At 39.2% G+C, this 22,336-nt stretch overlaps 2 protein-coding genes across 2 annotated transcripts in view; both read right to left on the bottom strand.

The window, feature by feature from the left end:
* Nucleotides 1-3,722, bottom strand: part of traf4a (tnf receptor-associated factor 4a) — a 41,777-nt gene extending 38,055 nt beyond the window's left edge. The window contains exons 1-2 of the mRNA XM_015058665.1: nucleotides 3,421-3,722; nucleotides 3,129-3,313 (exon numbers count right to left, since the gene is read on the bottom strand). Coding sequence (XP_014914151.1) covers nucleotides 3,129-3,313; nucleotides 3,421-3,576 — 341 coding nt within the window. The 5' untranslated portion in view covers nucleotides 3,577-3,722. The remainder of the gene's footprint in view (nucleotides 1-3,128; nucleotides 3,314-3,420) is intronic.
* A 2,886-nt stretch (nucleotides 3,723-6,608) lies between these two features.
* On the bottom strand, nucleotides 6,609-21,137 carry nek8 (NIMA-related kinase 8). The gene is made up of 15 exons (XM_015058667.1): nucleotides 21,054-21,137; nucleotides 18,830-19,035; nucleotides 16,967-17,199; nucleotides 16,363-16,494; nucleotides 15,907-16,115; nucleotides 15,756-15,829; nucleotides 15,492-15,676; nucleotides 14,394-14,541; nucleotides 14,019-14,095; nucleotides 12,839-12,956; nucleotides 12,595-12,745; nucleotides 11,484-11,647; nucleotides 11,106-11,258; nucleotides 9,474-9,632; nucleotides 6,609-7,774 (listed from the first exon to the last, which is right to left on the bottom strand). The coding sequence occupies exons 1-15, from the start codon at nucleotides 21,098-21,100 to the stop codon at nucleotides 7,746-7,748; spliced, it is 2,085 nt and encodes a 694-aa protein (XP_014914153.1). The 5' UTR covers nucleotides 21,101-21,137; the 3' UTR covers nucleotides 6,609-7,745.
* Nucleotides 21,138-22,336: the final 1,199 nt, after the last annotated feature.

The following is a 22,336-nucleotide window of genomic DNA, read 5'->3' as shown; positions in this document are numbered from 1 at the left end:
GAAACGATCGTTTCTCTATGGCCGAGGCTCCAGACCCTCTGTAAGAAGCAAAACATAGGTTTTTACCAGGCCAGTGCTAAGATGTGAAGGACAATTTAAAATGTCAACTCTGCAATTATACTGTGACTACCTTCTTTAAATGCATCGTGGGAAACTGAACTACATGAATACAAGACTACTTCACACACTATTGGCTGCCATTTACAAAAAGCAGCCAAAGAAGATAAGACAGACGGTAGACATTAACTTCTGCAGTATTGCTAGGATGATTTCCACCTTGTGTATTAATACATATTAAAACATATTTGGTGTTTGAACTATTAAAATAGGCAGTTATGAGTGTCTTTAGAGAGGGTCTTATGTATTTGAAGATTTCCAGTTTTTGTGAGTGGTTGTGCTCCCTAACAAGAATACCACAGCTGCACTAGGTACTAGTAGGAGTTTACCCAATTTTGCTGCTCAAAGACTGTTCTAGTCGGAAGTGAGGTCAAGATAGAGTTTTGGGTGTTACACACATCTCACCAAATCATTGCTTCTTTAGGTCGTGCCATCCTCTGTTGCGACACCACACAGCAGCACAACTTCTATATACTAAAACTTTGCAAAGTTATGAAACTGTAATTTCAGTCAGCGCGTGGGAGGAGAAAATGGACCGTAGTCCGGAGGAGGAGGCGCATGGAGGCGAGCAGGATGATGCAGACAAAGAGTCAGGCAAAACTCATTGATCAGAAAAAAAAAGCAAAAGAAAACTCTTCCTCCCTCGCTCTCGCTTGTTCTTCCACTTCTGCTTCACGATGCTGCTGTTTAATAAACCAGAGGAGGCTTCCTGATGACTCAAAAACCACTGCAGACCGGGAACTCACGACTGGATAATGTATTCACAGCGTCACTCCACCGGCAGATGCACTTGCTCAGAATTATCACCAAATATAATCTTCCTGCTTTCCTTAAAAGACAGTGGGGAGTATAAGAAAAGTTCTATTTGCTGATAAGCTTTTTTTCTTCATGTTGCATGAAGTCAAAACTGAAAACATTAAGATATTCAGCTTTCATCAAGTTGAAATAACACTGCAGATCATTTGCAGGGTTCCTAATCAAAATACTCTCTCAATAATTTTCCAGACTCAAATATTCAGATTTTTCTGCCAAGTATTTAGCCAATTAGTAGATTATAAACTAAAAAGTATTTAAAAAATAGAAAAAGAAAACAAGAATTACAAATAAAATGTCAAATTTAACATCTATCAGTTCTGTAAACATCTTGTTTATGTTTTCTGGGCTAATCCTTCTAATCTATCACTGACAGTCAGGTATGAGTCAGCACAGGTGAGGTCCATGACTCAGTTGCTGGTATTTCCCTATATAGTGTCCACAACTTATCGTTTTGTTTTAAGTGAACGAGCTTCCTAAAGTGGAATTCAAAGTTAAAGTAATTAACTGAATCAGGACATAGCAATTTGTTAGCATTTTATTTCAGACAAGAAGATTTTCTGTTTATAAAATGATTCAAATTATGCCGTCTGCACATCTATACATGACTCATTCAATAAAAATAACTTTTAGACGCTTAAAGTTCAACTCTACGATGAAGACTTAATAAAGACTTTGTTATTAAGACTTGGTTATTCGAGTGGATGCTAATGACGTTAATAAGTTGTTCGATGCCCGTGGTTCGTTCAGGCTGCAAAAGAGTGAGAGAGAGCAAGACTTATTTTGAGTTTTCTATCTGTATTTGTTATGGAGCTTGTTAAATAAAAAATACATTTTCATATGTCAAAGTTAAGGTCAGGTTCAACATTTTCAAAATTATCCAAAGCAGTGACAACTATTTTAGCAATGCTAGCTGAATTAGCCCTGTACTCTAGAACTGTCTTAAGAATGCATGTTCAAAGTCTTTGGTTTTGACTCGGATTAGACTAGAGGTTTTCACTACAACAATACAAAACGCTAAATAGCTTAACCTGTCAAACTTTGTAATCACTCTTTGTAATTTTACGAAGAAAATTACAAAGAAAATTGAAGTCAAGTTTTGTTTTAGAGCAGCTGTTCTCTCACAACCGCAAACTTCTGCTTTTCCTGAGGAAAAAACCCTAAATGTTCTTGTGTCAGCCAAATCTGTATCTACAGGTCAAAGCCTGAGCCACAAAACTCAAACTCAAAAATTTGGTTTCTGGGAAAAGAAGATTTAACTCTAACCACAACAAAGTCGTGCTTTTCCAAGAGTTTTTAAGAGACCGAACCGAGCCTTCATGCAAGGAGACAGGGGGGGTGGAAATAAGCCTTTAAACCCTCCATAAAGACAAACAAGAAGTCACATGTGCTCCTTCTATAGCAGAGATGTGCTGACAGACCGATGTGGCGGATTAATGTGAAAAGGGACACATGTGAACTATACAGCTCCAGTTGTAGGCATAATGCGAATCTCCTTTAAGTGTAGAGAGATAATTATTGAGGGTGCCATTTTAAAACTGTTAAAACAAAGGCTGTCTTTGTAGAAGTCTTAACACAGACTTCAGTGTGGAGCAGATTAGGAGGGTGAGGAGGTCTCTTGTAGTCATGACCCCAAAGTGAAAGGTCCCCTCAGAGTGGCCCCCTCTGACTCCCCCCTCCTAAGGAGAAAAGATCTTGTCTAATTTCAGACACAGGGACTACTAACTGAGCCATCCTTTGCAAGGGATGAGGACACAGGGGCCCTCTGCAGGACACAAGCACCACAACAAGAGAGCTGCAAACTCCAGAATCATCTCAACCTACAGATTATATTGGCAGAAATAAAAACCCCGACCTGCAGCAGCGCACAGTAACTCAGGAAAATAGCTTAATTCCAGCTATTTTGCACATGTGGGAAAAAAAAAAAAATCAATCAAAAAAAAAATAAATAAAGTGAAATTACAGTCGGTTGCTTGCTCACCAGGCCTCGGGTTGTCCAGTTGCTTTGTGCAGCAGAAGCACAAAAGACTGACTAACTACAAAAATAGGTGTGCAGGACACACCTTCACGAGCCTTTATTTACCGAGGCTCGCGCCAAACAGAAGCAGAGTACAATATCACCTGCATATATAATATATATATATATATATATTTCTCTACGCACACATATAGGCTATATACACACACGGAGACCCTACCTGAGGAATTCTTGCAGACAGGTGTCACAGAACCGGTGTCCACAGGTGGACACTTGGACGGGCTCCCGCATCGCCTTGCTGCAGAGCGGACACTGGAAGCGTCTCTTCGGCTTCTCCAGGAACTTGTAGTCGAAGCCGGGCATGTCTGCGGGGCTCGCGGTCGCTTTTTCTCCCTCTCTCGGGGCCTTCGGGTTACAAAAAAAATGGTACAGCTGATGCCCTCTTGTTTTGTTTTTCCCTTCTGGGAGCAGGGAGCTGTTTGGGGGGACGTTTAAGCCGAAGAGCAGCTCACGTCAAAGCTACGGAGCTCTCGTCCTCCGCCGCCGCTCTTTCCCGATAGAGGACAGCCGCAGGAACGATACCTCTCCTCCGCTGGGTTTGTTTTGACCGGCTGGGCCGCTCTCTTGACTGCGCTGCATGCAGGACTGACACACTGAACACAATGCATTACCCTCACCGTCTGTTTAGGTGCACACGCAGCTCCTCCTTCCCCTCTTCCTCCTCCTCCAAGCGGGAGGAGTCGCCTTGTACCTCCGTTGCCTCTCCTCCGGGATCTTTAATTAGACTTTTTTTGCTCATATTCACCCTACGAACAGTGTCATATACGCTCACCTGTGAGAAAACGTAGCAAAAAAAAAAAAAAAACCCAGGGGAGATAATAAATAAAAAGCCATGTTTTGACTCAAATACATTCATGCAGACGTTAAAGAGGGACAACTACGCCCTCTAGTGACGGATAAATGCACAAACTAATGATTAATCTTTGTGATTTCTGTTAAAATCCAGCACCTGTGCGCTTTAAATCCCCTCCAGCTGACATTGCTACAGCTGATTTAAAAGACAAACACCGCAGATGTGAGGTGGAGGAACAGAGGCAGACCAGCGCTCAACCCCACACATCTGGATCTTCTTTTACCTGCTGCATTGGCTCCGGATTACATCACCATTACATCACCGGGACAAGGACAACAATGGCAGCGGGGCCATGTCCTCACAAAAAGAAGGTGTCTCCGAGGAAGAACATGAGCCTGGCAGCTGGGAGAAAGAATTCATATCGGTCAAAAACACACACCGCAAGCTTAGGATCAGTAAATTTAAATTTTGTGGTATTTTTTTCCGATGCGTTACAAAAGTATTCATGCGACTTTAACTTTTTCACCTTTATCGTATTAGGACCACACATTTAGACGTACTTGATTGTAACTTCATAATTTTCAAATACTTGAATATTTGTTGTATTGTAAAAAATAAAAAATTCTAAAATAACCAATCACATAATTTGGGCATATGAGTTTTATGTAAAGTACAAAGCTTGTGAAGCACAAATTCATCTAAACAACAGCAACAAAGATAAGGATATTTGGAGCCCCACAAAAAATGGAACTATCCCTGATAGTCTTCAGCTGATGGAAAGAGTGATGGAGCTAATTACTGGGTAATGGTGTAAGAAAACCTGTTATAGGAACCAAAGAGCTCTGAAAGCAGAGCAGAGTACAATGACCCTAAACATGCAGCCAGAGCTACAATGAAAGAATTTAAATCTAAGAATGCTAACATGTTCTGAAGTCCAGACCTAAACCCAACTGGAAATCTGAAGAGGTGAAGAATCAATGTTTGCAAATATCGTTCATCCAGTCTGACTGAGTTTTAACTACTTTATGGGGTAAAGCAGGAAAAATGTTTGAGATGTTTCACCATTCCCATCATGGGAGAAGATATGAAGGTGGTTGAGGAGTATAAGTCAGGTTTACTTGTACAGCACATATTCAGCAACAAGGCAGTTTAGAGTACTTTATGTCATACAGTCATCAATTATGAAACAAGCAATACACATTACATTTTGTCAAAGGTCATAATCAAAATCATCAATATTGATCAATGTTTCAGTTATTATCAGTTGGATTTTTAGCCTTGACTTAAAGGAACTCGGTGTTTCAGTTGTTTTGCAGGTTTCTGGAAGTTTGTTCCAGATTTGTGGTGCATAAAAGCTGAATGTTGCTTCTCCATTGTTTGGAGGTATCAACCTTCCAGACCACTCAAATCTGGAAGGTTGACACCACAACAGCGGATTTTTAATGTATTGTGGTGCTAAATCCTTAAATGATTTATAAACTAACAACAGTATTTTAAAGTCTACTCTCTGAGCTCCAGAGATCCAGTGGAAGAATCTGAGGTGATGTTCTCCGTCTTCCTGGTTTTAGTGAGAACGTCAGAAGCAGCGTTCTGGATCAGCTACAGCTTGATTTTTTTAGGCAGACCTGTGAAGACACTGTTGCAGAAAATCAATATGAATGGATGAGTTTCTCTAGATCTCGCTGAGACTTTAGTCCTTTAATCAACTTTGTAACTGTTCTTATGTGACTCTGAAGGTTCAGGTCAGAGGACATTAATACACCCAGATTTAGGGCCTGATTGTTGGTTTCTAGTTGTAATAACTGAAGATGACTAGATTGTTCCTCTTCAGGGAATAACTTAATTTCTATTTCTGTCCAGCTAGAGAAAGTTATGGCACATCCACAAATCGATTTGTTCTAAGCATCTTCATTCTTCATATCCGCCAAAATACAGACAGGAGATTCTTCTTCCCATCAGCCAACAACTTTGGACGATATGAGTTACAGTTTTGAACTACTTTTGTTGTTAAAATTACCATTTGTGTTTTTAAGTGACTAAATACTAAAATAAATACTTTGCAATGCAACGTGTTTTTGAACAAAGCAAACTTTATTAACAAATTCTCTTGTGGTGTTATTTTTTTTATTAAACCACTAAACCTAACATTTTACATCCTTCTTATTTTTTCTCTACTCTCAACTTTCTATAAAAAAAGGTCAAAAATGCTTCATTTGCACCAATGTTCAAAATCACTTTTAATTGTGCAGTTCAAAAACATGCTGTTTTATACTTTTTACTCATGTTCTACTTCACATGAAAAAAGATTTTCTTTACTTTGCTTAACTCACTAATCAGCATTCAAATGAATATATTATGACATAATTAACTAGGAATCAATAATTCACCTTTAAAGATTGAAGTATGAAACTTTAATCTACTCACTGTTACCAGCTGCAGCGGTATTAAACATTAATCACCAGCATAATAAATACGACTCTGTGGTAATCTAATGTATTATAGATAGTTTCCACACTGTTCTATTGCTGTTTTTTTGTAAAATTAATCAGGTTGTAAGTTTTATTTAACTAATTTTGAAGCCTCATTAAATAACCCAGGGACCCTATTCTTTCACAGTGTTTTACTTTTTTCCGTTTGTCTCTAATCAGCTCTTATCAGATGAAGACAGGAAGTTTTCGACGCTCGTTCTGCCATGGGGGGGACTTGTCTTTAAAAATTCAGATGTTTTTGATCTACAGAAACCAAAGTTGTTTATTCTTTTTAATCTGTTTTTTTTCTCCACAAATCCAGTTGAAACCAGTTATTTACATACACTGAATAAAAAGACACAAACACATTTTTTTCTCATCACTGTCTGAAGTTAAATCAGACCAAACTTTTCTTGATTCAGGCCAGTTAGAAATACCAAAATTATTTCTGTCTGCTAAAAATGTCGGAAAACGTTTTAGATTTTTTTTTTTCTTCAAATTTAAGTTCTACAGCTTAAAAAGACAGTCATCTACGACCAAATATACGTACATTTTCTAATTTGAAGAAAGTAAAAATAAACAAAAAATTTCTAAAAAATGTTCTCACCAAGTTTTCTGGCATTGAGCAAATAGAAATAATTTGGGTAATTCTAAGTAACCTAGAAGAAGGACAGTTTGGTCTGATTTAACTTCAGACACTGAGAAATAAGAACAACAAAAAAATGTGCTTGTGCCTATTTATTCAGTACATGCAAATATCTGGTTTCAACTCTATGGGAGGCATGTAATTGAAGCCGGAAAGACGTTGTTATCTGCCTCTCACCATTTTTGGTCTCTATGGCGTGAAAACTGTCTCAGCTGTTCAGCCAGTAAAAATTCCTACGGTAGAATGAAAACAACGGCGGTAGTAGTACGTTGTTTACCGCTGGCGGTGGCATGAATAGCTGCCTGTTTACTCTACAGGCTGCTATTCTCCGCTTTGAAGAATCTGTGAATGTGTCTGAACAAGCGGGGTAACGTGTCCCCTTACGTCCCCCCCGCCACTCCCTCCTCATTATCTAGTCTGAACGCTGCTTGTTTGTGTTTGCAGCACTAATCCAATAAAGAGCCCAAAAACCCAACTCCCCTCCTCGCGCTCTCGTCTCTTGACTTCATCTTTCAGTCTTTTCGTCTCATTCATCCGGCCGTCTTAAGAGGGAACAAAACCTGTTTGACTTTCGCTGGCTTTTCACGGCAGAAAAGCTGCACGTGGGGGAAGACAATCACTCAACACATGATAAGCGGCCTAATGAACTGCAGTAATCCAGCTTCAGTATCAATGTTGCGACATTCCTTTGGCATGAATGGAGTGCGATACACCTGTTTCCTCCCACTGGTTCTGACCGCCAGTGTGTGTTCAATAAACCAAAACGAATATTTGTTTGTTAGAAAAAAACACACACACAAATGGACCGGATGCAGAGGAGGATTGAGGAGGGACTAGGGAAGGTCTCCATCGTATCTGTTCAGCTCAAAGTCATCTGGAACCAGGATCCTCGAACAAAGCTGAAACACAAAAGAGGTAAAGTTAGTACATCTGAAAGAAGCCAAGTGATGAAGATATTAGCATCAAGATTTTTACAGAATCTGCATTTTCTTTGTAATATATGAGTTTGAAAATCAGAGGGTGCTATAACGTCTTAAAACACTAAGTTCAAAAGGACTAAAATGTCAAAACTATGTTGTGAAAGTATTCACACACCTTAACTGCTTTCAATCTCCATCGCATTCAAACCAAAAATGTGAGTGCATTTTATTCAGGGTTTCTGCAGGCTTGCACAACTCTAATTTTAGACTTTTTATCACCACTATAAATGAAATTTAAGACTTGTGTCATGACAAGAAAATCGCATATCTTATACCGTAATGCCAATTTATTTATTTTTGACCACTATGTACATAGCAGCGTACGGATTGGCAACAGAAGTGAGTCAGTGGCGAAGACGAACAACATCTTTTTTGCGTCTTACCATTTATAGACGCAAAAAAGCTAGTTAGCAAGCGTTTATTAGCAGCTAGTTAGCGGTAGTTCCAACCACCTCAAGTCACAAAATGTCTGGGTCTGACTCAAACTTCTACCTGACAGGAAAGTCTCACAAGAAAAATGTATGAAATGAAAAATATGAGTAAATAGTCCTGTCACAACAAAATTTAAGACCTGTGAACAACCTATTTAAGGCCAACTTACATTTTTTTAAATGAATTCAAGACATCTCAATGCCTTCATTTTAGATGCATGTATTTACAAGGTTTTAGACACCCTGTTATTAGGATTTTATGAGACAGACCAAAACAATACGGTGAATCATTTTGAAGTTGAAGGCAAAGGAATCGTATTTTTAACAGACTACTCAAAAAAAAGCACAATACTGGCAAGTCTCTGGACAAGACCAAAAATTGCTTTCTGTGTGCCTGTATGTGTGTCTATGAACCACTGATTACAAAATAAAGACATATAACTACTAAAAATAGATAATGTGAAGTTATATTTAGATGACAAATGAGATTTTTATGGATGCAGTGTGTTGTTGAATACTTTTGCACTCACACCCAGAGAGTTTTTCACTTTTTTTTCACAGATGCAAAGTTGAAATTAGAGACACAAACACAAAAATCACTCAATTGTAAAATGGAAGAACATTAGTGTAGAATTAATTTCTTTTGACCAATAAATGTCTTAAAGTGTGGTGTTCATTTGTATCTAAATTAGACTTTGTTCAGCAAATAGAAGAAAGCTGGTGAACGATTTAGTGATGGACGATACGGACCCAAAGTTTTTTTGGTACAAAATATGTTAAAGGAGTGGTATAGAAATGCTGTATACATAAACTCTGCTACTTTTTTGCCCTTTTAGACTAACTGTTGCTTTGTTCTCTTTCACACGTCACACAAAAACAGGCTGGTCATGGGTCGACTTTGTGTCGGAGTCTTTTCCAGAGGTCACTATGTTTGTGTCTCAGAGTTCAGAGTTTCAAACAAAGCTGCTCGGTCTGGAGGTGAGTTGACCGCTGCAACGCTAATCTCCTGTAACGCTGCAGATACTTTCAGTCCAAAATGAACTCCAGAAGCAGCAGATACGGCAGAAGTATACACGCGTTTGACTCTGTCCGAGAATGCTTGTCTGCAGTTCAGATGACCTTTAATCAGATTAGTCGCATTTCACCACGGCGTTTCTTAAGTTGGGGCAATAAGCAAAAAATATTACGTTTGACTGCCAGTAGGGTGTTGCCATGACAACAGGCCACCGATGTCACTGTGAACGGATGGCTCTCATCGAGCTGCACCGGCTTCGGTATCCCACAATCCTCTTCTTTTCTTCCGAGGCGACCACGGGCCCCCTTCCCCCACGTGTACACCTCACCTTCTGCCAGAAAAAACACCAAAAAAAGAAGAAGAGTTGATCGCCTAATTCATAGAAAAACCTCCTCTTGAGGGGCCAATCCACTCAAATCTTTAACTGACAGCTCTGTGGATTCATAATGGCTCTATCTGTAGGAAGTCTGAGCTGAACAAAGCCCTTCTTTGACAAAGAAAGACCTACAGGCACTGCTGGCCTCTCCACAGGGAGCCACTCGCTGTCACAATACAGCTTTTTACTGTTTTACACCCAACTGCAACAACAAAACTTACAGACAAAAGACATCTGTTACCCATCTAAGGGCCAACATGGTAAAAGGACAGTTCCAGTGTATAAATGGGTTTGTCTAATTAGGTTCGACAAGCCCTGTGAACCACATAGAAACCAGTAACAACAGAAGAGGGAGAAAAAGAAAATAGTTCTTTTGTCCATTTCAGCAAATCACCTTTGTTTTGGAGGTGTTGCTAGTTTGCTGGTGAATGACTAAATATCTGCACACAGGGACAGTTCTTAGAATATCAAACAGATTTTAATATCACTTTGTAGTGAACCACTAGGGGGCTTCACTCAATCCCAGATTACAGGATGTTAGGGTTTAGATATTGTGTGTTTTTGGCACTTTCCTTTACTCTGTTCTGAGTTGGAGTTGAGTTAAGACAAGATGCAAGAAAATTGAAAAATGTTAAAACCTTTGCCTCTTTGTTTCACACCATGCGGCTTTTGCTTGCAGCCGTCTTCCATCCAGCCCATCACCCATGACAGACAAACTGCTAATTAGCTAGCTAACAGGCACGAATTGGCTAATTGGGAGGTTCTGGGCAAATCTCAGTAGGTCAATATGACATTTTTTAAAAATCGGCCTGGTGTGCATTCATGGTACACTGGGTTGATCATGTACACTGCAACTTTTTCACAAAAACGAACTCATGGTTAGCAACATCAAATGAGACCGATGAAATGGGTAAAGCAAACCACTGTGCAATCAAGTCAATGAATTACGTGCACTGAATTAGAAATGTTATAGAAAAATATACAGAATTTCAAGACCTTACTGTGGACTTAACATGTAAGATTATAATGACATGATTTTAATGATGATAGGTCATTCTAAAAGTGGGCCAGTCTGAGGCTTGAAACTACAGGGCTGACAGTGAGTCCCGCTGCAGCCCAGCTAGATGGCACGGTATATTAGCCACTACTTACAGGTAGCTTCAACCGCTTTTAGCCATAGAACCTAATAAAGATGTCTGCGCACGACTCAAACTTTCGCCTGACAGAAAAATCTCACAAGGAAAAAAGAAGTCAGAGAATATACAAGATGAAATATGAGCCTTACGACTAAACCCTAAACCCTATAAAGAGTAACTCTTAACCCTGGGAATGAATCGACCAGAACAAATGTTTAAATCTTGCTGTTAAATTTGCTTGTAGTTTATGATTTTTGTTCCGTTAAAAAAGCTACACAGATCATTCCCTCACCAGCTCCAATGGCCAGGGTGAAGGCGTCACCGCATGCGGCCAAGGTGATGTCCTTCAGGCCGAGCACCTGGTAGGGCACACGGCTGGTGCGCCGGGAGCTGCAGCCCATCTGACCGTGCTGGTTGCTGCCAAATGTATAACACCGGCCCTCTTCTGCATATTGAGAACAAAACGGACAAAACGCAGAAATGATTTCTAACAAAGTGGACAGCTGAAAAATCAGGAGTTTAAATAACAGATGAGATCAAAACTTCTTCATACTCAATCAACAGTGATCGCGTTTTGTTTTTGTGGGAAATACATACACCTAAACAAGGTCAGACACTTGCAGGGACAAATCTGTTTCAGGTATGTGATCATTATAGTAGATTTTTGAACCTGTGACAGCAACAGAATGGGCTGTTCCAATGTCGACGTAAACTATCCTCTCAGAGTTGAGTGGGGCTGACTGAACCGGAGTGTAAGAATGAACTTCTTCAACCTGATTCACATGATTCGGTTCCTCCCCAGCTGTAATCATGTCCAGACCAAGCTTGTTGAACCTGAAACGAAAACAATTTTCAACAAAAGTTACTTATATGCAGTCTCATGTAAGTAACATGCACCACAGGCATGAATTTTATAATAATTTGACCTGTTTTTTATTTTCTTTTTTTAGAGTCCACTAGTGCATCATGAAATACACTATCAACTACCGGCCATCCACTGCAATGCAAGAATATTTTTGTTAAATCCAACATGGCAGACAGATGAAAAAGCAACTCAGGAATATCCACTTCCTCCTTCCACCTTAGAAAGCTCTTACAGGTGAAAAAATATTGCGACATCAAGTAACCCCTAAAGACTAAAATACTACTTATGTATTTTCCAAATAGCAATTTTGTATTTGGAGACAATTACAACTCATGACCAAAAAATCCTAAAAAATATATACATGTATATTTTTACAAAAAATTTTCCCAGTTTTTTTTTTTTTCTTTTTTTATGCTTTAAAATAATCAAAAACAGTTTGGAAAAAAATCCTGAGATGAAGGATCATAATTGATGCATAAAAAGGATAAACAACCATGCAAAAAATATAAATAAATAAGAAAATAAATCAAACATATTCGATTAAAGCAAAAAAAAAAAACTGAATTGAGCATTTTCATTGGCTATTTCTGATCCTTGGTTTAATCAGCATTTAAATACACATTAAATGTCCAAAAATCATATAACACTCACAGTGATTATTAAACACAGACTTAAGACGTAACAGAAGTTACGTGTTACACCAGACCTCATTCTCACCCCTCATTACTAACACACATATCTACATCCTGTCAGCAGAAAGCGTTTTGGAGAATGCTGTCTCACAGGTTATATACAGATGAACTATTTCTTTAAACCTAATCCGTTTCCATCCCACACACCCTCATAACATAAACACAAGTCTGCAGGGTGTAAAACGAGCAAGTCATTGTTCAGGTCAGGGAGGCAGAGCACCAACCTGTTGCTTCCACATGCCAGAATGTTCCACTGCGTGCTGACAACCATGGAGCAATCCACGCCACACACCACCTTCTGAGCCTCCAACTCTGCAGGCAGACACACCTGCTGGGGACTGTTGTGTGTGTCCTGTGTGCCCAGGCCGAGGCGACCTTCAGGTCAGAGAGCCAACAATCATGCCGTCGTCGTAAATCGCTGGTGTTCAAACAACCTTAAAAAAAAAACAAGTGTTTCGTTTCTTGTACCATTGTCTCCTCTTCCCCAAGCAAACACCTCTCTTTCATTGGTCACAGCGACGACATGAGAAGCTCCGCAGGACACCTGGACCAACTCATAGCCCAAGAGAGCCTCCACAATCTTAGGCTGCGCACACAAACACAAAAAAGAGATGATGCAGGAATCACGTGTTGTATCCTGAATGGATGAGTTGATGTGCAGAAGAAGGTCAAGCAAAGCGGTAAATTGAAACAAACAGAACGTACTGAGTGTGGATGTAGAGCAACGAAGTGAAATCGAGTGTGAACAGAAGAGCTTGAGGTGAAACTTGTCAGTAAAATGGGTTTAAAATGTTCAGTTAAAAGGACTTTTCCTTTTCTAATGCTCTCTATATATTTGTCTGACTCCCCAGTAGAGTGTTGAAAATGTTATTGTCATAAGAAGAAAAAAGCAACTGAAATCAGGGAACAATTAATGATTTACAGTCAAATTCAATCAATTAGAATACACGTTCAGAGGAAGCTTGTTAGATTAATAGTACGGTTTGAAAACGACCGTTACACTGGTACTAAACATATTTCTATATTACAAATGTCTTTTTTAATGGTGTGATGTGATATTCCAATATTAAATGTCATATTTTCATTAGCTATAAGTGGAAAATCGTCATAATTATAATTAACAGGAATAAAGGCTTTTCAAACATCCATCTGTGTGTAATTAATCTGTATCAGGGGTGTCCAAACTGCAGCCTGGGGGCCATTTCCAGACCCTAAACTGATTTTCTATGAACCATGACTGCAATTTCAGAATCTGACAAATCTGGACCCCCATCAAAGTGGTTGACAGAAATAGTAATTATTTTATTAAGACTACATTCTAAGGGACAAAAAAAGTTATGCAAAACAAAAATTTTCATATTTTAATAGCCAGCCTTTTAGAATTTTTAAAAATTGTTTAGTAAATGTAACCACATTCAACCAATGACTTCTAATCAAAGACAGACTTTAACGCACCCAAATCTGCATTTAGTAAATTCAATAAACTCGAACAAATACAGGAGGGGTTTTCAGAGAAGAAAAGTGACCCAAATTATGTTTTTGTTCTGAGAGTAGACCACACCCAGGATCTAGGTAAAGTGTTTCACTGAGTGATTATACTTTTCTAATGTATTTGAATAACTATGTGGACAGAAATGTGAAGGCGTACCTGTGTTACATCATTAAAGTTGCCATGTCCCAGACAGCCATTGCTTCCGCTTCCAAATGTCATGATAATACCCCTGTCTGCAAATAAAAACCGGAGATTAACGGCACTTTTAGTCGATGAGCTGGCATGAACGATTACACAGACCAACAGAATCCTCATAATCCCTTTTTAGGAAATGTTTATCTGTGTCACTCTAATAAAATATAATGAAAAAGGGGGAAAAAAAACAGAGTAATGAGTTTTTAATCCCCTTCAGTTTGTGCCTCAGTTATTAATGAAGTACTTCCTGCAGCATGAGAGGTTAAGAGACTATAACCCAATTATCAATTTTTTTGAGTTTCTCTGTTGGGTTCAAAGCGAAAAGAGCTGACCCACCTGTCATGCAGGTGGTGAACAGATCACCACAGGACACGGACTTGATGGTGACCCCTGACTGACCCTCGAGGAAACGGGAAATGAATAGCGGCTGCATCTGATCCCCCAGGCCTGGAAGACTGGCCTCTCCACACACAACAGAGGGAGCCTAGAACCAGGTCTCACACACACACACACACACACACACACACACAGCCACGCATGCCATCACGCATTGTCTGGAATATTTTGGTCCTACTTAGGTGTTGCTTCAGTGATTGCTGCAGTAGGTAACATATATTTTTAAAAATATGGTTTTTTAAACATATTTTTAAAACTGTTGCTTCTCTGGCTCCTCCCTGTGCTTCTATTCCATTTGCAGAAATATACCGATCGGTCAGAAACAACCAATCAGAGCCAGGGGGAGGGTCTTAGCGTTGTCTATCGTACTGCTCACAGCCTCCCCTCCGCTCTCTGTTCATGCTACGGCTAGTTAGCACGGCCACTGCTGATGGCAGAAAAACGGTTTTCCTGGAACTGTAAATTTTTTCTCCGCCATTATCACACTGAGTAGCTAACTGGCAATCTAGAGCAGGGCACACAAACATGATTGACAGAGCTAAGAACCTCCTCCCCCTGATTGGTCATTTCAAATCGAAGTATTCCTGCAGATGGTACTCGGATCACAGGGAGGAGGCAGAGGAGCTCGAGACTGAAGCGAAGGGTTCACCATCCAGCAGGACAACCACCCTAAAAGTATCAAGAGAGGAAAAACAGAAAGGTTTAAATTAAACAGCTTCCCTGTGTGAGAAGTCCAAATCTGAATCAAACTGAGAATCTAACAGAAGATGAGCTCTTTTGCGAAGAAGCAAGGGAAACAACTTTAGTTTGTAGTTGTACCCCAGTGAAAAGTATTGATTTATCAGAGTTGAAAATAAATGACCAGATTTTTTATTACTTTTGCAATGATGATTCCATCACAGATGATTCCAATAAAACACATTGGAGTTTCCCGTTGTAAGGAGGAAAATGTAGGGGAAAAACAATCTGACCAGAGGACTTCCTGTGAAGCGTTTTATCCCTTTATGATGTGAAGGAAGTGTGAAAATGGTGTTTTACCTCCCAGGTAATCAGGCGGCCGGACTTGGTAACTCCCATCTTCTGAGTCCTGCCCAGTGAGACCTGAAGCACTTCGGTGTTCAGCATCGGCAGCCGGAGAGGCGCCGTTATCCCACTTCCCCACGTATACACGGAGGATAGCGGGAGAGAATGCACCTTTCCTGAACCCAAACCCGCCGATGCATCTGATTAACGCCAAGAACAAAAAACAGGAACGATAAGAATCACAGAGGGAGAGCCGGCCTACGCAAAGTCTAATATAACCTCTGGTCCGGTTAGCAGGAACTCTTCCTCCTGGTCTGCCTAGCGGCTGAACGGTCGACAGCGGTTTCTCAATCCTGGAAGAAAAAAAAACAACTCATGAGTCTTTGTCACAAATCAGTGCAATTACTTTAATTATTCGTCCGTTACGTACCGGCGCATTTTCACATTGCCAATGTCTGTGTAGAGATTAAGCAGCGGCCGGATGCAGATGGGCAAAGCCATGATTTCATTGAGCTGGGGCCGTTTGGATGGGTCCAGGTTGAGCATGTTGAGGATGAGCTGCCGGAGTTCTGGGCTGTAGCGGTCCGATATTGGAGCAAAGGTTCCGCTCATGATCTTCAGGACAAGGGCGGGAAGATTCTGGAAGGGAAAAACAAAGAAAACAGGTTTTAGATGAAGACAGATGCGAGCTTTAACAAAACATTTCAATAATGAATGCAAGACCAACTGCAGTGCACAGTTGGAAAAGCGTAGCAGTCATGTTGGTTAGGAGTGATTCCTGTCCTTTCTGAACAGTAGGAGTTTCTATATTAAGTATTGTAAATCAGAAGGATTATTATGACTGCATGAGCCAGAAGAAAGGCAGGATGAAGGATTGTTTTCCTACAGCCGCCTCAAAAGCTCTCTTTAGGCTGGCCAGCTCGTACAGGACGCAGCCCAGAGCCCAGATGTCGCTCTTCTGGTTGTACGGCTTTCCCTCACACAGCTCTGGAGAGATGTAACAGGGAGTCCCCACCACCTGCACACACACACACATGCACACACACACACACACAGAGCAGCCACTGTTAGCGGCGGTAGGGATCAGCTGACACCTTCAGCCAGCCTTCATACATATGGATGGATGGATGGATGGATGGATGGATGGATGGATGGATGGATGGATGGATGGATGGATGGATGGATGGATGGATGGATGGATGTTCAAATGGACAGACAGAAAATGCCTAAAACAAATTCCAGACTTTTCCAGACTATTTGGGAACCACGCTTAATGATTAAATTAAATGATCAGAGTTACTTTTGAACCATAATAACTGGAACATTGACCAATATGTTTGATGTGTACTGATGATTTTAATGACAGCAATTGACAAAGTGTAAAGTCTGTTATTTGTTTCACAATTGGTGACTGTATGATGTTATTATGATGTGAAGCATCATAAAAACTGCTGTGAACTGCCGTGTTACTGAAATATGCTATACATCACCGTGTACGCCTTGCTCTTGCTGACAAGGATCTTCGAGATGCCGAAGTCTCCGATTTTGACGATCATCTGGTGCTTGTCCAGCAGAATGTTCTGAGTCTTGAGATCGCGGTGCAGAATCAGTTTGTTGTGAACGTGGTAGAGAGCGAGCAAGATCTGCACAAAGAAGTGGAGGATGGTGTCCTCATCCAGGAGGGAGTTACAGCGCTTCTGGATGTATTCAGCCAGCGTCCCACCTGCAGGGGAATGCATCATTCACACTGCAGAGGTGAAATGTTGTTGGAGTATGAGAGATAGGGATATCAAATCAAATCAGACAGTAAGAACAGAACAGGGTTCTTCATAATGTGAGTGAAGCCTTACCGTCAGCTTAAGAGGAAATAGAATCTAGAACATGAATATCTGGCAGTTTAACTGAGCTATAATTGTGCTAAAGCATTTTTACTTTTATAACTCCAATTACAAAAGAGATATGAACTTTAATCCATCAGGGAAGTATCTTGCAATAGAAAAGAGAGGACACTACAAAATAAAAGCAACAAGTTAAGAAAATACAAGGAGGAATCAACCATTAACAGCTTAGAAACAAGATAAACCTTCTCATATCCCAATACCTGCCACTTATCTACCACATTTACATTGGAGTGATTTGGTGGAGATGCACAATATATTGATGCATTAACATCTGTATCGGCCGATATTAGTCATCTTTTAGCACATTGGTCTTGGTGTAGTAAATAAAACTGGGCTGATATTAACAACCAATTTTTATTTCCATCCTGTTGCCATTTGTTTCTGGAGGGGGAGTGGAGGAGGTCGGTCACGTGGTGTTTTGTAGTCATCAGTAGTTCTGATTCTATTACAAGTGTGTGCAAATCGTTGTTGATATTCCTCTAATGTCGAAAAAACACAAATTTCAAAATTGTGGTGTTTCCATTGAGTAAGAAACAAACCTTCATTCTCCTACCACTTCCTGTCTTCTTCTTTGGCATTTTCAACTGTTGATTCCATAACTCGTGGGGTGTGAAAAAAAGTGTTTCTGTCACAGTTTTGAGAAACATGTCCATTTAGATATGGCCGACAAACCACCATTTTATCAAAATTTTTTTTTTTTTTTTTTTAATTGGCAAGTTAATGGGCTTAACAAGAATATTAATGTTGGATATCCAATTTGGCCTAAATTTTCACAACGGTTTGGGGCTCAAAACAGGCCAAAGTGTTGAACAAACCAGAACTTGGACAATAAACTACTCAGGATCTTAGCAAAGAATCAAGTCCGCAGCATCAGATGATCCTCCACCATACATTACAGTGGATATAAAATACTTTTTTCACGTATTCATCTTTTGTAATGACGTATAATCTGCTTATTTGCTTTATTTAATAGCATTAAAAGAAACACACATTGACAAGCTAATATTAAAGACACCTCACGAGAAGCTAAATCAGTAAATGATCTGCACATGGGGACATAATACTTAAAATTATTTTGGTATCATTAATCAGACCAACATTAAAAATCCTAATCAAGTGATCTAACTGCTCAGAAAGATAATAAAACATTTTTTTTAAAGTGCATTCAAAGCTTTTTTTTTCTCTTAGTCTGAAAATGAAGACAGTTTAAGCTTTTAATCTGATGATTTCAGGGGGTAAAGAAGCTAGTTACGGCAAAGAACTGTGGAATCACCGGTGCAAAGCTATGTAATTTCCCTTATTACACAGTCCTGCAAAACACCTACTTCACACAGACTTAGATGTTAAGATGCACTCAAGTGGTCTGTGTGTGGAACCCTAAGGCATGGGAAAAGTAAACTGGTTTGCCCAGACAAAAGAGTGCGGTGTAACTGGATCCGGCAGCGAGCGAACCTGGTGCGTACTCCATGGCTATCATCAGGGCCTTGTCCTCCAGGAAGTTCTCATAGTACTCGATGATGTTTGGGTGGTTGAGCAGCTTCAGCACCTGACACTCGTTCTGGGCAGCCAAGCGTTCGTCCCTTGACATCTGCTCAACCGGGATCTCCTTCAGGATGACGAAAGCCCCGTCGCTGCGCCTGCGGCACAGGTGGACGATCCTGACCGACCAGAAGAGACGAGAAAAATTTCGTCAAAAAAATAAATAAAAAAATGAAAGAAGAAGGGGCAGGATGATTTGTGGCAGCTCAGTTTTGGTGAAGTCAAAGGGACTGAATGTAGCTGAAGCAGATGCATCTCATTTAGAAAAAAATGGGGTTAGTTTCTCTTTGTTATCTTAGAGTGAATAGTTCCTCAATTGTTCATTTTTCCCTTGAACTAAGATTTCCGATGTAAATTTGGAATCTTTAACGGGGTTAATAAAAAAGTTTTGCACATCTGCTACGAGATTAAATATTTGAAATTTGACTTAAGTATTTCAAATCCATCTTTGGATAATTTTGCATTGCAAATGTAATTGCAATGCATTGCAAATGTGTAGCAAAAATATTAAGTGAAAGGGAAACATAATCTTTAAAGTATTTTATCAAACAACTGGTAAAGTGTATGTCGACCTCCATGCCTGAGTGGAGTTTGTAGAACCAGATTTTGAGAGGGGTTTGAAAGGCTGAAACGATGATTTTAATTAATCATGATTAATCAATCATTGAAATAACTTTCTACAAATTTTGTAACCGATTAATTCTTAAATGGATAATACAGACTCAAAAAAGAAGCCCATTTTCTGAAAGAACATCTCACTCAGAGCAGTAACTAAGCCAAAGCTATGCAAAAAATTTTTTGCATTTAAGATTTAAAAAAATTTAAATGTGCAAACATATTCTATCCAGAACTCCTAAAGTGGGCCAGTTTTAACTTCACCGGCTTCAAATTCTGTGAAAAACAAAATCCCCTATCAAGCACCTTTGCTGTTCAATTATTAAGTGGTTAACGTAAAAATGAGTCAACTAATCTACAAATGAGGATTCATACACTAAAAAAATGCTCTGTTATTTTACTTTAGGCAATTGTTCTTTTCTTATTTAAAAACATAATTGGATCATGTGTTTATTTGCACCTTTGTATTGATAATATTGTATGAAATAAGCCTAAGTGGTTAATTGACAAATCTGCATAATGTGCCAATTTTGTTTTATCCAATCAATCGTCCAAATAATCTCCGAATAATTGATTCCAAAAATAATAGTTAGTCGCAGCCCTACTTTTGGGGGTGTGTCTCTTCCAACTTTACACACAAAGGGGCCATTTTTGCCCGTTCACCAACTCAAGTTCAACTCAGTTTGATGGAGAGCATGTACATATATGTGCCTATATGGACTTTGACTGGGCTGTTCTTTGAATGAAACCATTCAAGTTTGTCCAGCTTTGCCCTGTATTTAACTCAATCTATAAACTCTTACCAATATCTGTTACTACTGATAAAAGGCTTCACTAGAGCGTGAAGGTACCGCCACCAATCTTCATAATGATGTGTGCAGTGTTAGTTCTAGGCGTTTTGCATCTCTTTCTCCACGCCTGCTGTTCCTTACATGACCTAATTCTTTCTTGTCTTGGTCCTTCCCTGGCCTATAAATAGGTATGTTTTATGCCACAATCTCCATTTTTAACCGACTAAACAGTGATGGATGAACTTTTGACAGCTTAAGATATTGCCGTTGTTGTGTCCCTTTCTGGTCGTTTGGGGACTTCATTTGTGGGTAAACGGGGTATTTATTCTGTGGAAAATAATAATATAACAAACATGTCATTTTACTTTTAATGGCTAATTATGCTGTACTTTCTGTTGTACCATCAAAGAGTGGGGTGTAAATACTTTTTCATATGCACGGCAGTTTCAAATCCCTATATAAATATGGCTGTCTTTATAACTAAAGATAGCCATGTTTTATCATGGCTGCTTACTAAAATTCACTTTTTTCTTAATGTACGGGCGCTCCGTTTTCTCCTCCCTCTTTTTCCTCTCAGCAGAAGACAGACATTCCGTTGGATTTGAAGGGGAAAAGTGGACATTTACCGACTTCTGGCTCTCTTAATAAACTCCGGACAGCCCCATTGTTTCAGGCAGACAAAAGTTTATAACACGAAGCAGTGTTAATGTGCGTGAAAAAGCAGAGCTTACCCGAAAGCTCCTCTCCCAACAACTTTGATTTTCTCATACTTCTCCATCGTCGCTGCGCCTCAAACGTCTTCAACCGTCTCCTGGCAACCGTGCGACGGCACTACGGCAACCAACGAGGGACTAAAAGTCAAAAAGATATACTTTTTTCCTACTTTCTAGGATTGGCAACAACAGAGGCTCTTTTTTTTTTTGCTTCATTTTCTCTTTATGGTTTGGCAGTTGCAAGTACAGCAATTTATAAATAATTAATTATTCTACTGCCTTTCATTATTCCAGAGGTGGGTAGAGTAACCAAAGAGTGTACTCAAATAAGAGAAGCATTATTTTAGCATATATTTTACCCAAGTCAAAATATGCTAAAGTATTTAGCATACTTTTACTTTACTGAATAGTAAAAGGCAGCTATTTAAGAATGATTCAAGTAAGAGGAAAAAAAAGTATTTTGTAAAAAGGCTACTTTAGTTCTAATTAACAGTTCATCAACATCTGATTTATTATCTATTTATGGAATAAAATAAACACTAACATAATTACAAAAATTCAGGCAGAAGAAACTTTTTCAAATCAATCATCTTCAACCTAAAACATATACTAATATGCTAAAACAGAATAAAGTACTTATTCTGGTGAATAAATACTTCACCACACAGGATACTGCCACCACACAGAGGATGGTGACAGTATCCTTTGTGTACTTTATAGACTTAACTTCAAAATGGCTCAAGCAAGCTCAGCAGATAGAAAATAACAGAACAAATCTTGTGTGGAAACAAACAACAGCAAAAAGAAAATAAAAATCTCATGTTAAAATTATATGTCAATGTCTCAAACATTTTTGGTTAAAGCATGTTTGTTCTTTATTTGGTTTAGCTACTTGCAGTGGGTAAGGTATCCAGAAACTAAACTCAAGTTAGAGTAATGATAGTTCCTGATATCTTTTCTCAAGTAAACGTAAAACATATTCTTCTGGAGAAATAAAAGAAAAGACTCCTAAAAGTATATTTGTTAAAAAAAGAGAGATAATATCTGCTTTTAGCTATGCATTCATTACATAACTAAGAATTACATAGAAAAACTCAGAAATTATCAACAGATTTGTGGAGAATGAATTAAATAGCTGGAACAAAATGTGCAATAATATAAAGTGTGTGTCAAAACTTCAACAGCTTGAGGTAGAAAGTTGTACAGCAGTCTGGTGGTTCTGCCTCTGTGAAATCACACAATTCATAATGGCAGCAGTTCATCAAGTTCACAGAGAGGGTGTGAGGAGTCTCTGACAATCT

This window comes from Poecilia latipinna, unplaced genomic scaffold (assembly GCF_001443285.1).
Source record: "Poecilia latipinna isolate Pla-1442-1.1 unplaced genomic scaffold, P_latipinna-1.0 Scaffold1562, whole genome shotgun sequence".
NCBI lineage: Eukaryota > Metazoa > Chordata > Actinopteri > Cyprinodontiformes > Poeciliidae > Poecilia > Poecilia latipinna.
This window is presented reverse-complemented; position numbering and strand designations above follow the sequence as displayed.

Excerpts from the sequence above, each read along its gene's own strand:
- nek8 (XM_015058667.1), bottom strand. The coding sequence starts at position 21,100 with ATGGAGAAGTATGAGAAAATCAAAGTTGTTGGGAGAGGAGCTTTCGG. Across the intron at positions 16,116-16,362 it reads AGAGAGCTTTTGAGGCGGCT|AATCTTCCCGCCCTTGTCCT; the intron begins GTAGGAAAACAA and ends TTTCCCTTCCAG. Across the intron at positions 14,096-14,393 it reads GTTCACCACCTGCATGACAG|ACAGGGGTATTATCATGACA; the intron begins GTGGGTCAGCTC and ends TTTTATTTGCAG.